Source organism: Populus alba, chromosome 11 (genome assembly GCF_005239225.2).
Source record: "Populus alba chromosome 11, ASM523922v2, whole genome shotgun sequence".
NCBI lineage: Eukaryota > Viridiplantae > Streptophyta > Magnoliopsida > Malpighiales > Salicaceae > Populus > Populus alba.
The window spans coordinates 8,688,225-8,700,655 of NC_133294.1; the positions used below are offsets into that span (position 1 = coordinate 8,688,225).

The following is a 12,431-nucleotide window of genomic DNA, read 5'->3' on the forward strand; positions in this document are numbered from 1 at the left end:
AACCAGGTTAGCCCGTCAAACCTTGGATTCATGTCGTGAAAGTTTGATAACTTAATAGAAAAAAAAATTGAGGGGTTAGCCCAGAATTAACTGGGCTAACCTGTCAAATCAGGTTACCTATCAAACCTGAGATCCGTGTCATGAAAGTTTGATAACTAAATAGAAAAAAATTGAATATTAACAACCTAAATTAAACGAAAAAAATTAATTAAAAAGATAAAAAAACAAAAACAAACAAAAGATATACGCCTGTTATTAATGAGAAAAAAGAAAAAAAATCTAAATCAATTGAGTTAACTTTCAAACCTGGAATTCACGTCATGAAAGTTTGATAATTAAATAGAAAAAAAAAATCAACAGGTTAAACGAAAAATAATTAACAAACTAAACTAAACAAAAAAAAATTGATTAAAAAGGAAAAAAGCAAAAAAAAAAAATCTGGGTTCACTCATCAAACTAGGTTAACCCGTCAAATCTGAGATCCGTGTCATAAAAGTTTGCTAACTAAATAAATTTTTTTTTCACATTAACAAACTAAATTAAACAAAAAAAATCCATTAAAAGAAAAAAAAAAACACAAAGAAAAAAAGCAAAAAAAAAAAATAAAGGCATAAAAAAACAAAAAAAAAAAACAGGAAAAAATAACAAAAAAAAAAACAGTTTAGAGTTTCACTGTGCACTGTGTGCATAGTAAAACAATACTGATATATAAAAAGCGTGGAAAAAGCTATAATACTTTCCCCAAGCCTTTTTAGAGTATTACTTAATGTGAAAAATATTAAAGAGTTTATTTTTAATAAATATAAAGAAAATATAAAAAATATAGACACATATAAAAATTTTAGCTATCTTTTGACATAGGTTTTTTTAATAAGAAAAGTTTCTCAAAAAGAAATAATTTAATCTAATGATATTAAAAATATCCCTTAAAAAAACTAAGATCCAATTTAATAATATTTTAGATTTTAATGTAATTTATTATTTTAGAATTATAATTATACGTTGAGTGATAGAAAATAAAAATATAGGCAAGAATAGAAATGGTATAAATTGGTTTGTTTAAATGAGTCTTTTTTCTTCTTAATATTTGTAACTATTGTAAAAAATAATAATAAGTTGTTTTTTAATATTTTTTAATTTTTATAACTGCCTCCCAAAGCTAATTCCAGAGATTAAATTTAGTAAACTTATAAACTTGTCTGATTTTATTGGTTTTACATTAGTCAAGTTTAATTTTATTACTTTAAAAGTTTTTAGTCTAATTTTATATATTAGATATATATTAACTCGTAAAATTATATAATTTTTAAACTCAACTCACAACTTTAACAATAATGCCTCCAATAATAATTTAAACTTAACAATTATAACTCATAAAGCCTGGTTGAAAAGTGTGGTAGATGTTAGTTTTCAAAATATTTTTTATTTTAAAAATATATTAAAATAAATTTTTTTATATATATTTTTTAATTTTTAATATCAACACATTAAAGCGATTAAATTATACCAAAATTTTTTTTAAATAACACAATGCCTAATATTTTAGATTCAGGTGCTGTTACAAACTATAATCTACATTATATCTTTATTTTCGAAATTCCATAATTTATGGCTTTAGTTTCTCAATCATGCGATGATTAGAGAAAAAAGGAAAATGATAACATACTCCTCCCCCATTGCCCCACTCAATAAATATTTAGTCGTCTGAAAAACAAAACAGGAAATATTTAAAAGAAAAAAAAAAAAATCACACGAGAGAGAGAGAGAGAGAGGGTTTTGAGTGCTTAAAAGCAAGAGCTTGAGCATATTTTCCTCTTCCACTCGGTCCTTTAAACCCTCTGTCGCCGCGTATAAAAAACGAAGAGAACTCAGACGAGCAAAGCAAACAACGCTGTCTTCCCTTCTCAGATCTGAGAGAGAGAAAGAACGAAACAGATACTGTCTCCGTGCGTGCGTGTTGAGAGAGAGAGAGAGAGGATGAGTGGTAGAGGAGGAGGAGGAGGAGGAGGAGGAGGAGGAGGAGTAAATAACAATAATGGAAAGGGTAACACTGGAATATCAGGGATACCAGCAGCGTCAAGGAAGATGGTACAAAGCTTGAAGGAGATTGTTAACTGTCCCGAACCTGAGATCTACGCTATGCTTAAAGAGTGTAACATGGACCCTAATGAGGCTGTTAATCGCCTCCTCTCTCAAGGTCTTTTCCTTTGTTTTTTTGGGTCTCAGTGGAGTTTGGGGATTAGATTTTTATTATTGGACTGACAGATATTTTATTGCTGGGGCTCTTGAATTTGATTGTGACCAATTTAAGTTTTCGATTTCAAGTTGTTTACTTTTCTTTCTGTTTCAAGCGTTCCAACCTTTTCAGGTTAGGGTTTTTATCATGGGCCGAGAATATTTCTTTTTTTTTGGGTAATTAAACTGGGGATTTTGTGTTAGTCTTATAGTTTCAATGAAATTGTTTGATCATGTTTCTTGGACGTGATAGTTTGAAGTTATTAACCTGAAAAGTTCAATTTTTTTTTTTTTTAACTTTCCGGTGCGTGGTAAGATTTCAGTTTCATCTTGTTGGAGTATTTCTCTACTGCAGTTTGTAGTGTGTTTTGTGGTCTTGCAGTTTTGATGGAATTTCTTGATTCTGGTTCATAGATATGAGCAATAGAAGCTATACAGTGGAAGTTCTGGAGAAATATAGTTAAAGTTCCTACCTTTTTGACAAAACATAACAATGGAGCTATCTTTCTCCCTGTATTCATTGAAGATTTTAGGTTGTGGATTTGGATATGTTGATTGTTAGACATTTAGTGAACATCACGAACATTCTAAATTGCTTGCACTTGCACAAAAGTGCCTGCGTAATTTTATTTTTGGTGTGTTTATACAAGTCCCCTTTTTTTTATCAGAAAATCAAAGTAACATTGATTAACAGCTAATTAGGCCACTGCTGCTGCTCTGCCATTGTTGTCCATGTCAAATCCCTGATTTAACTGATGGTTGTGCTGTCTCATTAGCTGTTTTTTATGGCTTCATGTTTCTGATTTGTTCGAGCTGTTTATGTATGGGAGTTTAGTTATATTAATCTTAATGTTTCGGTTCTTGTCATTACTTTACATTATCTCTCATATTAATGTATTGCTTTAAAGTTTTGATACTTAAATGTTTTTTTTTTGTCTTTTATGCAATTGGAATATTGAGAGGTCTCAAGTCTTCTATTGAGTTTTGCATGCATATGAACTTGACTTGAAATTTGTTCATTGTGCAGATCCTTTCCATGAGGTGAAGAGCAAGCGAGAAAAGAAAAAAGAGGTATACAATGTAGATACTTATCTCCTTGATTTTTCTGATTGTTGGATTTAGTATCAAGACCAAAAAAAATAAAATCCCTGTGCTTATTATCTGTTTCTTTGAAAGGCTATTGAAGCAAACTATTTTGTTTTGCCTTAAAACTCTTAATTTAAGAGAAGCATCTTGTTGGAAAATTCCTAGTATTTCATTTCAGTGGCCCATCTGTAGCTATCTTTTTTTTTTCCTGTCATCCGTCCTCACTTTTCTTTCTGTTGTTGATCCAGAATAAGGATTCAACTGATTCCAGGTCTCGTGGTGCTAGTAACATTTCGAATCGTGGTGGTAGAGGCGGTGCAGACCGTTACGGGCGTGGTGGCCCTGGGAGGTCTGCATATTTCAACTCTAATGGTATGAGAATGCTGCAATTCAATTTACTACAGTTAATCATTTGTTTAGTGTGCAATTGATGTGGACCATAACAAACAACTTTTCTCCAGAATCCAGCACTTTCCACAGCAAACCTGCATACAAGAAGGAAAATGGAACAAATGCTTATGTTGATCCTTTTCCTTCTGCATCTGGTATTGCAGGAAATAATATTAATTGGCAGCCTCCATCGCACAGGTAATTTTCCTGTTTAAACCTTAGTAGTGGAATTTTTTTGGCTGAGAATTCTCTATACTATATGTCTATATTTATTCATGTTTTTGGGGAATGGTATGATAAAACTTTTATGTTTGTGATAACTTCTCTGCTATATTTCTTTTTTCATGCATGTGCTGATGTCTTTTACTTCATATCTAGTATTGTAAAACAAAGCTCAGCGCTCTAAGAATTGGATAGTTTTCCTGAATAAAAGGGCCATCATGGATTTACTGGCCTGGGATAAATAATTGGATAGTTTTCCAATTTGCATGATTTTCTTAGATTGAAACAAATCTGGGTTAAATTACCTACTTGGGGCACATGATGACTGCATTATGAATTATAGTGGTGTTTGTTTTACATATAACTTTCATCTCAGTGGATCCAAACTACATTGCTAATGTTAGTTAATTCTGCAAAAGAAAAGATATGTTATGTGCTCATCTTTATTCATTTATATGTATTAATATGTGAAAAAATCATGAAATTCTTCTGTTGGGACTGTGTTATTTTGTTCTCATCTATTTTGGGATGCTTCATTTCTTGTTGGGGTAATATGATTACCAGTGTCAATGTGTATGCAGTGTGGAGTTTATTGTTTATCATGTTTGATTTATATTTCGTGCAGTGATTCTGTGGCCGCAGAAAATAAAATGTCCACCATAGGTGCAGGTGATGGAGTTTCTTCATCACCACAGCCTTCTCCTGTATATCAATCTGCCTGGATGGGGGTCCCAGGTCAGGTATCAATGGCTGACATTGTGAAAATGGGTAGGCCGCAAAATAAGGCATCAATCATACTGCCTCACCAAAGTGTTAATCATCACCATGCTGCAGCTCCTCCTTTGGCAGCATCACACAATGATTTTCATTCATCAGAAAATTATGCTTCCAAGGTGGTGGAAATAACTGCGGAACCAGAAATGGCTACAAGCCAGCATAACCATTCTAATGATGAATGGCCATCGATTGAGCAGCCAACAGTTGCTATTACATCCTCTGTTCGGGACGTTCCTGCAAATTCTGAGCTGTATGGAGATCTATCCAACTTGCCTCTGGATAGAGGTAGTCAGCATGTCAAGTCCCAGTTAGATGATCAAACAGTAGAAGATGCTCATGTTGAATCTTTCGATGGAAACCATGTTGGACCTGCTTCTGTATCTACTAGAAATACACAGGAGGATGGTTCTGGAGGTTCATCTCTTTTTGATAATGACGTGTATGACAACATTAATTCCTACCAGTCTGACAGTCTTGCTTTTGAGAATAATGAAGGTGAGTTTAATTTTCTAGATTCATCTATCACTTCCCAATTGCATTCAACTATTTCTTTCAAAATTTTAACTTTTCCTTGTATGGTATTTTGATGAATTGTATGTTCAACATTGACTTGAGGCATTGGAGGATAGGTTCCATTTCTTGTGATTTTTCCTTATATTACACACAGCAATGCTCTTCTAAACTTGTCTCTTTTGCCTTCTTTAAGGAGCCATCGACAATTTGTCGGAATTGATTGTATCTCATGTGATTTCAGCTGAAGATGGTACTTCATTGGTAGCAGCTAACTTACAGCACCTAAGTTTGCAGAATGATGATCAGGGTGTGCAGCCTGAAGAGAATAATCCTTCTGTAATAATTCCAAATCACCTGCAAGTTCATGCTCAAGAATGCTCACACCTAAGCTTTGGGAGTTTTGGATCTGGCGTGAATTCTGCTTTTTCTGGGCAATTTGCATCAATGCCCATAAATAAAAGCTTGGAGGAGACATCTGAAGTGGTAGATGCTTTATCAACTGGACATTCAGAAGCTAGGTATGCCATTTTAAGGTCATATTTTTATATCCTTATGTGCGTTTTTCATTTTTGAATATTAAGTGGAAAGAACGTTTCTTGTAGAAATCCTGAATATTATGGGGATGAGCATCTCAGAAATACAGTAGATGAAAGTTTGGTACATAGAGCTGGTGTAAGTGCTACAAATTACGATTCTTCTTCAGTTCCACAGTCAGAGACTTTGAAGGAGGAGACATCTGAAGCAACTCAAGGAAATCAATATGCATTTCCTTCATCTACACCTGGTTATAGTTATGAAAACACTCAACAGTTGAATGTTGCATTTAATAACCCACAGACAAGCAATCAGATGCAGAATATTGCTCCTTTCTCGAGTGTAATGGTAATGCATTACAATAAACTGAACTTTTCTCTTTGATGTACACTATTTTTGCATGATATATTGAATTTATTGTGGTTAAGGGTGGTTTGTCTGGAAGTTTTTATTTTTTTAAAGAGAAAGATTCGGTTTTATATCAAAGATAAGGATTTTATCAATGACTTCTTGTTCAAAGCTCTAACTATGATTTTTTTTACTTTTCTATTCATTATATGCATGAGAGATTGGTGTGCTGAAGAGAGAGAGTTTAAATTATTCATGTGACAGCCATGCTAGATAAATGGAAGTATAGAGTGAAGATAATACTGTGAAGTACCCATTGCTTCATCTTTCTTTTTATTATTATCTTATCATTTGTGTTGCTGAGGTTATGTGTGGAATAATGGATATATACTGTTTCTGTGTTCATATGTATGCATGTCTATTTACTCAATTAGTTTGTGTTACCAACTTACTAGAACTAAACTTAGGAGAGAGTACCACATTATTGATCTGGTTATTCTTTTTTTTTTCTTATTACATTTTTGTTTACAGCAGGCATATACAAATTCTATGCCAAGCGCTTTGTTGGCCTCAACTGTTCAGGCTGGGAGGGAGACTGATCTTCCATACTCACCCTTCCCTGTGGCGCAATCACTGCCCACAAAATACAGCAATGCAGCTACTTCTATTAGTGGTCCAAGCATTTCCATGTCAGAGGTACCCTGCTGCCATAGCATTCTTGAACTTGAAGTTTACCATGTTTTCCTCAAGATGTATTTGCTGATGCATTCAAGAAGTCATTTAACTGTTAATATATGGAAAAACTCTGTAGTTCTTGCTTATCTGTGGGGGGGGGGGGTATATATTTTTGTAAAATTAAATTGTTGAATTAACTGAAAAATGTGAGGTATACTACTTACCTATCTCCATAACATCTGTTTTGGGATCTAGACATTTCCACTACTGTTATTTTTCTTGTACTTTCAAGTTCCTTTGTCAATAACCAAGTAGATAATGAGCTTTCAGCATACTCGTTCTGTACAGATGTAGGTTAAGATGTAGCATCACATAGAAGTGAAAGTGCAATGCATCTTTGTTTCACAAATCATGTGCAAAAAGCTTGCTAACTAGAGATCTCATTTGTTCTCCAGTTTTCAACATTTCTCTTCCAGGATAATGAATTCGTTGATGGTGATGAGCATCTTGTGACAGATTTTTTTATACATGTTTCTCCTAAGCTGTATAGTAATTGCTATCTGTATCACATATTGAACAATGTCATGGATTTAGCATTCAGCTGATGAGCTTGCACATGCTAACTCATAGCTGACCTCATTGTTGTGATCTGTTAAGTTTGCATATTTTGTCTTTTGATAGGGCCTATTTCTTTTGATTGAGGATAACAGCTGTTTAAATTAAATGAATCCATTATTGCAAATATTGGATACAACACTATTAGGAGAAGAAATCTCATAACCATTCTTCAAACAAAATACTTTTTAACTTCAACTCATCAAAACCAGCTGTCCTTTTCTTTGTAATTTCTCGCATTTCCATAATTGTTGAATATAATATGATGATATTGGGGCATATAATGATAGAATTGACTTCATATTTTGGTGATTTGAGTTGGTTTCTTGTAAGATGAAGATGTGATCTGGTTGGTTTAGAAAGTGAATAAAAAGAGTGAAATCACAAGAAATTTACATTTGAATGTAGTTTCAAACTTGGTTGGAGTGATATGATTTGATTGTTTCCCTCCTGATTATTGTCTGTCTTGTAAGGTTGTCTTGGAATGTGAATACAAAGAGTAAGATCACACACAAAAATAAAATAAAATTATATAATGAATCTAGTTTCAAACTTAGTTGGAGTGTTATGGTTTGGTTGTTTCCTTCTGATTATTGGCTTGTAAACATGTCAGGCTTTGAGAGCAGGTGGTGTTTCTACACCTCAGCCAACTCCTCAGACTCTTCCTGGTGCCAACATTGCCACAGGACCTGCTCTTCCACAACACCTTGCTGTGCATCCTTATCAACAGCCTACCCTTCCTTTGGGACATTTTGCCAACATGATCAGTTACCCCTTCATGGCTCAGAGCTACACATATATGCCATCAGCCTTCCAGCAGACTTATGCTGGTAATAACTCATACCATCAGTCGCTGGCAGCAGTGCTTCCTCAATACAAGAACAGTGTTTCTGTAAGCAGCTTGCCTCAGTCTGCTGCTGTTGCTTCTGGGTATGGATTCGGGAGTTCCACCAGCATTCCTGCAGGAAACTTTCCTCTGAACGCACCCACTGCCCCTGCAGGCACAACAATAGGCTACGATGATATTTTAGGTTCTCAATACAAGGATGCCAGCCACTTGATCTCACTTCAGCAGGTAATGCCTTCGCCCTTCACCTAGCATTGAAAAACTCTCATGAATGTGAATTACCTAGTCTGCATTGAATACACATCATCCATACAGGGACAGGTGTCATGATGAAAATTCTTATTTATATGTCCAAAATCTTTTTGTAGTTTTGATTTTGTAGCTACTGGAAGCTTGAGTTTTGTGTGTGGTTATGACCAACATAAAGAAATTGTTTCATGGGAGATTATTCGCTTCACTTGGTGCTACCCTCACATTCATGTGGGGTCCATTATCTAGCAGGTTCAACATGGATGTGAGGGAATGTAGAAATGAGATGGCTGTTGTGAAAAATTCCTTTATCTCATTCGGATACGATATCTTTAAGTACAAGTAGCTTTATTTTGTGTCTTCCTTTTGTTGTCAGAATGAGAATTCAGCCATGTGGATGCATGGGCCTGGATCGCGAACAATGTCTGCCGTCCCTGCCAGCACATATTACAGCTTCCAGGGGCAGAATCAGCAGCCTGGTGGATTTCGGCAAGGTCAGCAACCATCCCAGCATTTTGGGGCTCTGGGGTACCCAAATTATTATCATTCACAAACGGGGATGTCTTTGGAACATCAGCAGCAGCAGCAGCAAAACTCAAGGGATGGGTCCCTAGGTGGTTCTCAAGGCCAACCTTCAAAGCAGGCTCAACAGTTATGGCAAAACAGCTACTAAATCTCATAACTCCCCGCTTTTTCAGGGTCATGTAGTGAGTTTTGAAAGTGGCCAATCGAAGGCATTCCTGCCGTCGAATAATTAACTGTAATGATTTGTTGGTGGTCGAAAGAGGCCTTGACTGGCTACTGCCCTGTGCCATGAGGTTGTATTCTTACTTATCATCTTGATCTGGTTAACTTAGGAACACGTGTGCTAATCTGGGTTAGTGGACTTTTATTTTCCTTCTCTGGGTCTCTCGTTCTCCCTTCCTTGTTATAGTGAAAGTTGCCTATTTTTTTCTGCTGGACACAGTTGAATCTGTAGTTTCTCTAAATCTATTCCGATCACCTGACCATGTATTTGTAGTCGTTTTACAAGAGTGCTAGCAGAGCTGCCTTTCTATATTTTTTTGGCTCAAATCAAGAACCATCATCAATTCTTGGCCATGATATTGCAGTATACTGCGGGACTATCAAGTTCATCTGATTCAATCTTCTACCTGTCGCTAGATCATTTGGACAAAAAGACTACTGTTCAAGAAGGCTATCATCCTTTTATAGGAGTTAAACCGTCAAAGCCCCGGAAGATTTTTTTAAAATAAAATCAGCAAATATATCGTCTAGATGGAAAGTAATGCACCATTCTGCTGCCAACAGAATAATAATAATAATCTCATTAAGGCACTATTTTAAGCACAAAAAACAGTCCCAAGCAATACATTAACAATTGAGAGAGGGAATTATCGTTGGACTCTCACCGGATACTATCTGGGAACTTGTCCCTGATCCTAGTTGCCTCTGGCCTCCTCATGGAATGCGAAGATGCTAGAACCACCAACTTCCACTTCCAAAATTCAACCTTACCATATACTCCCAATATAAAGATACAAAAAACCACGCACAATAATTGAACTAGGCTTAATAAAATAATTAGGAAACTTTAATTGTCTTTTCAATCCGTTCTTGTTTTTTTTTTTTTTTTTAAAGAGACTTCACACATCACAATTCAAAATGTCCCAAGATTTGAGCAAGCGAAGCCACTTTATTTTTATATCAATTCTGTGATGGAATTTGATAAAAAAAAAAAAACCCATTCAAAGTTTCTAACCCCCTCCCCCCCCCCTCAAAATAAAAGACCATACAATTACGAATAAATTTTTGTAGCAAAAATCCAAAATTTCCCAAATTGAATCAAAGAACCAGATCCTGAATTTTTCAAAATTAGAGAATTCAAGCCTTTTTAACAACAAAATCAAGACCAATGGAAAAGTTGGGGGGGGGGGGGGCGGGGAGTTTGCCTAGTCGGAGAAGAAAAGTTGTTGGCAGCATTCCTGGTAATGCAAGGAAGACTGACGAGTAGTGGGTGGCGGTAAACGACGGTGGAGACGTTGTGGTTATAGTGGCGCAAAGGAGGCTGGAGGAGAAAAAAAAAACTAGGGAATTGATTTTTTCCCAACTTTGATCTTAGATCTCTTCTCTTTCAAAGCTTGGAATGCACATCTATTTATAAGTGATGGAAGAGAAATATTTTGTTTTTATTAGGGACAAACTTGCCCCTTGATTCGAACAAGAAGGATCCTAATGATTAGTTCAAAGTTGCTATCGTAACCTAAAACATTGGCAGCTAAAAGCTGCTTGAATTGACACCTTTAATGATGTGTCAAGGCCGCTGTGTTGTCAATCAACCAGAAAGAACCATACCAAGATATGGTCAAGTGTTAGGTCATCATGGTGGTGTATGATTTGTCTGGTTTAGTTAAGAGAAGAAACATTAAATGCTCCGAAAAGGTAGCAGCTCGAGCAGCTTTCAAATGGAAAAAAATGATAAAGAAGATGAAAATTAACTAGAAAACATGTCGTCTGGCTCTTTTTCCTTTACTATTTAGGTAAAAATCAACGCTATTTTGGTCAAAACGTGTCGTGTGTCATTTTAGCTTTTAAGGTTTTAATTTAGGGATTTAGTCAAAGTTTAATTTGGTCCTCCAATTTTTAATTTCTTTCAAATGCACCTCCCTAATTGATCATAAACTTCTAATTTTATGCAATTTTCCCTATAAAACTTCAAAATCAGCCCCGAATTCTAGCGCCTTTTTCACATTAGTCCTTGGTATTGGATTTATGCAAATTGACCCTCAATTTACCATTAAACTTTTAATTTTTTTAATTTCATCTATGATTTCATTTAATTAAATCCCCAGAGCTCAGTGCCTTTTGCAAAATGATCTTTGACTGCGAGTTTCTTCAATTTAACCCCTAATTAACCCTAAAACTTTGATTTTCTTTCAATTTCACCCCTAATGTGAACCCATTACCTTTGTAAAAATTAAGTTTGGTCCTTTAAAATTTTCTTTCTTCTAAATTAAGCCCAAATTAAGTTTGTTTTCCTCTTTGTCAGCTACTAGCATGCCTCTCCTTGTATACTTCAACTAGTAATTTTGGGCAACATTCTATTAGAATCATAAAAGCACTGCATAAATTAACCTTTATGCATGTCTAAGCATCTAAATGGTACTGACCTCCAATATTTTTTGTTGAGCATCATGGAGTTCCATATCATAAATAAGATATTCTAGACATTTTCACTGCTTGTTACGCTGCTAATATTTTCTCACCTCTTCTTTCTCTTCATCCCTTTCCTTTAGCCTCTCATCCAAGTACAAAACAATTTGTAATTATTTGCTTTATTTCATTCCTTGGTTACCACAACAAATAAAATTATACACGCTAAAAACAACCTCGAAAGAAAACCCAACTCAACTATTCCCCCACCCCCTAAGAACAACAACAATAAGAAGTTGAAGAGCCAACCAGGAAAAAACTAACATAGCAAAGACTAAAACTAATCAAACAAAAAGGGGAGAAAAAAACATAATCCAGAAATAATACAATAACAACATAAACACAATAAAAGAGGAACTGTAAAATAAAAACTCAAACCAAGCAAGTGACCCGGCTGGACACAAAAAAAAGGGGGGCTCAGGTAAAGTTCCAAGAAGGCTGGCGAGCACTGTTCAAGTGAATAAATTCACTTGAACAGTGCAAACAAAAAACAGAAAACATGCATGCTGCGAGGTGAAGAGAAAAAAAAAACCTGGGAACGGAAGTGAAGAAGTTGCAGCGACGTTGAAAGCATGTGGTTGATCCGGTGTTCATCTATTTCAAATCTTTTCTTGCTGCTTTGTATTCATGTCTGCTTTTCTGGTTTTTCTTTCCTCTGCGTCAAAACATTCAGAACTGCAGGTTTCACTGGTTTTTTTCTACAGAAGATGAAATAAAAGCCAAGCTA

The 12,431-nt window shown here is 35.2% G+C and overlaps 1 protein-coding gene across 2 annotated transcripts; it reads left to right on the forward strand.

Moving 5' to 3' along the window:
- Nucleotides 1-1,701: 1,701 nt before the first annotated feature.
- Nucleotides 1,702-9,392, forward strand: LOC118054820 (uncharacterized). 2 transcript variants are annotated; one of them, XM_035066552.2, is made up of 10 exons: nucleotides 1,702-2,197; nucleotides 3,263-3,306; nucleotides 3,570-3,693; nucleotides 3,783-3,909; nucleotides 4,559-5,205; nucleotides 5,465-5,741; nucleotides 5,826-6,105; nucleotides 6,637-6,801; nucleotides 8,009-8,470; nucleotides 8,868-9,392. In XM_035066552.2, the coding sequence occupies exons 1-10, from the start codon at nucleotides 1,978-1,980 to the stop codon at nucleotides 9,162-9,164; spliced, it is 2,643 nt and encodes an 880-aa protein (XP_034922443.1). In that variant the 5' UTR covers nucleotides 1,702-1,977; the 3' UTR covers nucleotides 9,165-9,392. The 2 variants fall into 2 exon arrangements, with proteins under 2 accessions (XP_034922443.1, XP_034922444.1); XM_035066553.2 differs by having other exon boundaries at nucleotides 6,640-6,801.
- Nucleotides 9,393-12,431: the final 3,039 nt, after the last annotated feature.

Coding starts and splice junctions, on each gene's coding strand:
- LOC118054820 (XM_035066552.2), top strand. CDS start 1,978: ATGAGTGGTAGAGGAGGAGGAGGAGGAGGAGGAGGAGGAGGAGGAGTA. Junction 5,206..5,464: donor TGCTTTTGAGAATAATGAAG/GTGAGTTTAATT, acceptor ATGTGATTTCAG/CTGAAGATGGTACTTCATTG. Junction 6,106..6,636: donor CTCCTTTCTCGAGTGTAATG/GTAATGCATTAC, acceptor TTTTGTTTACAG/CAGGCATATACAAATTCTAT.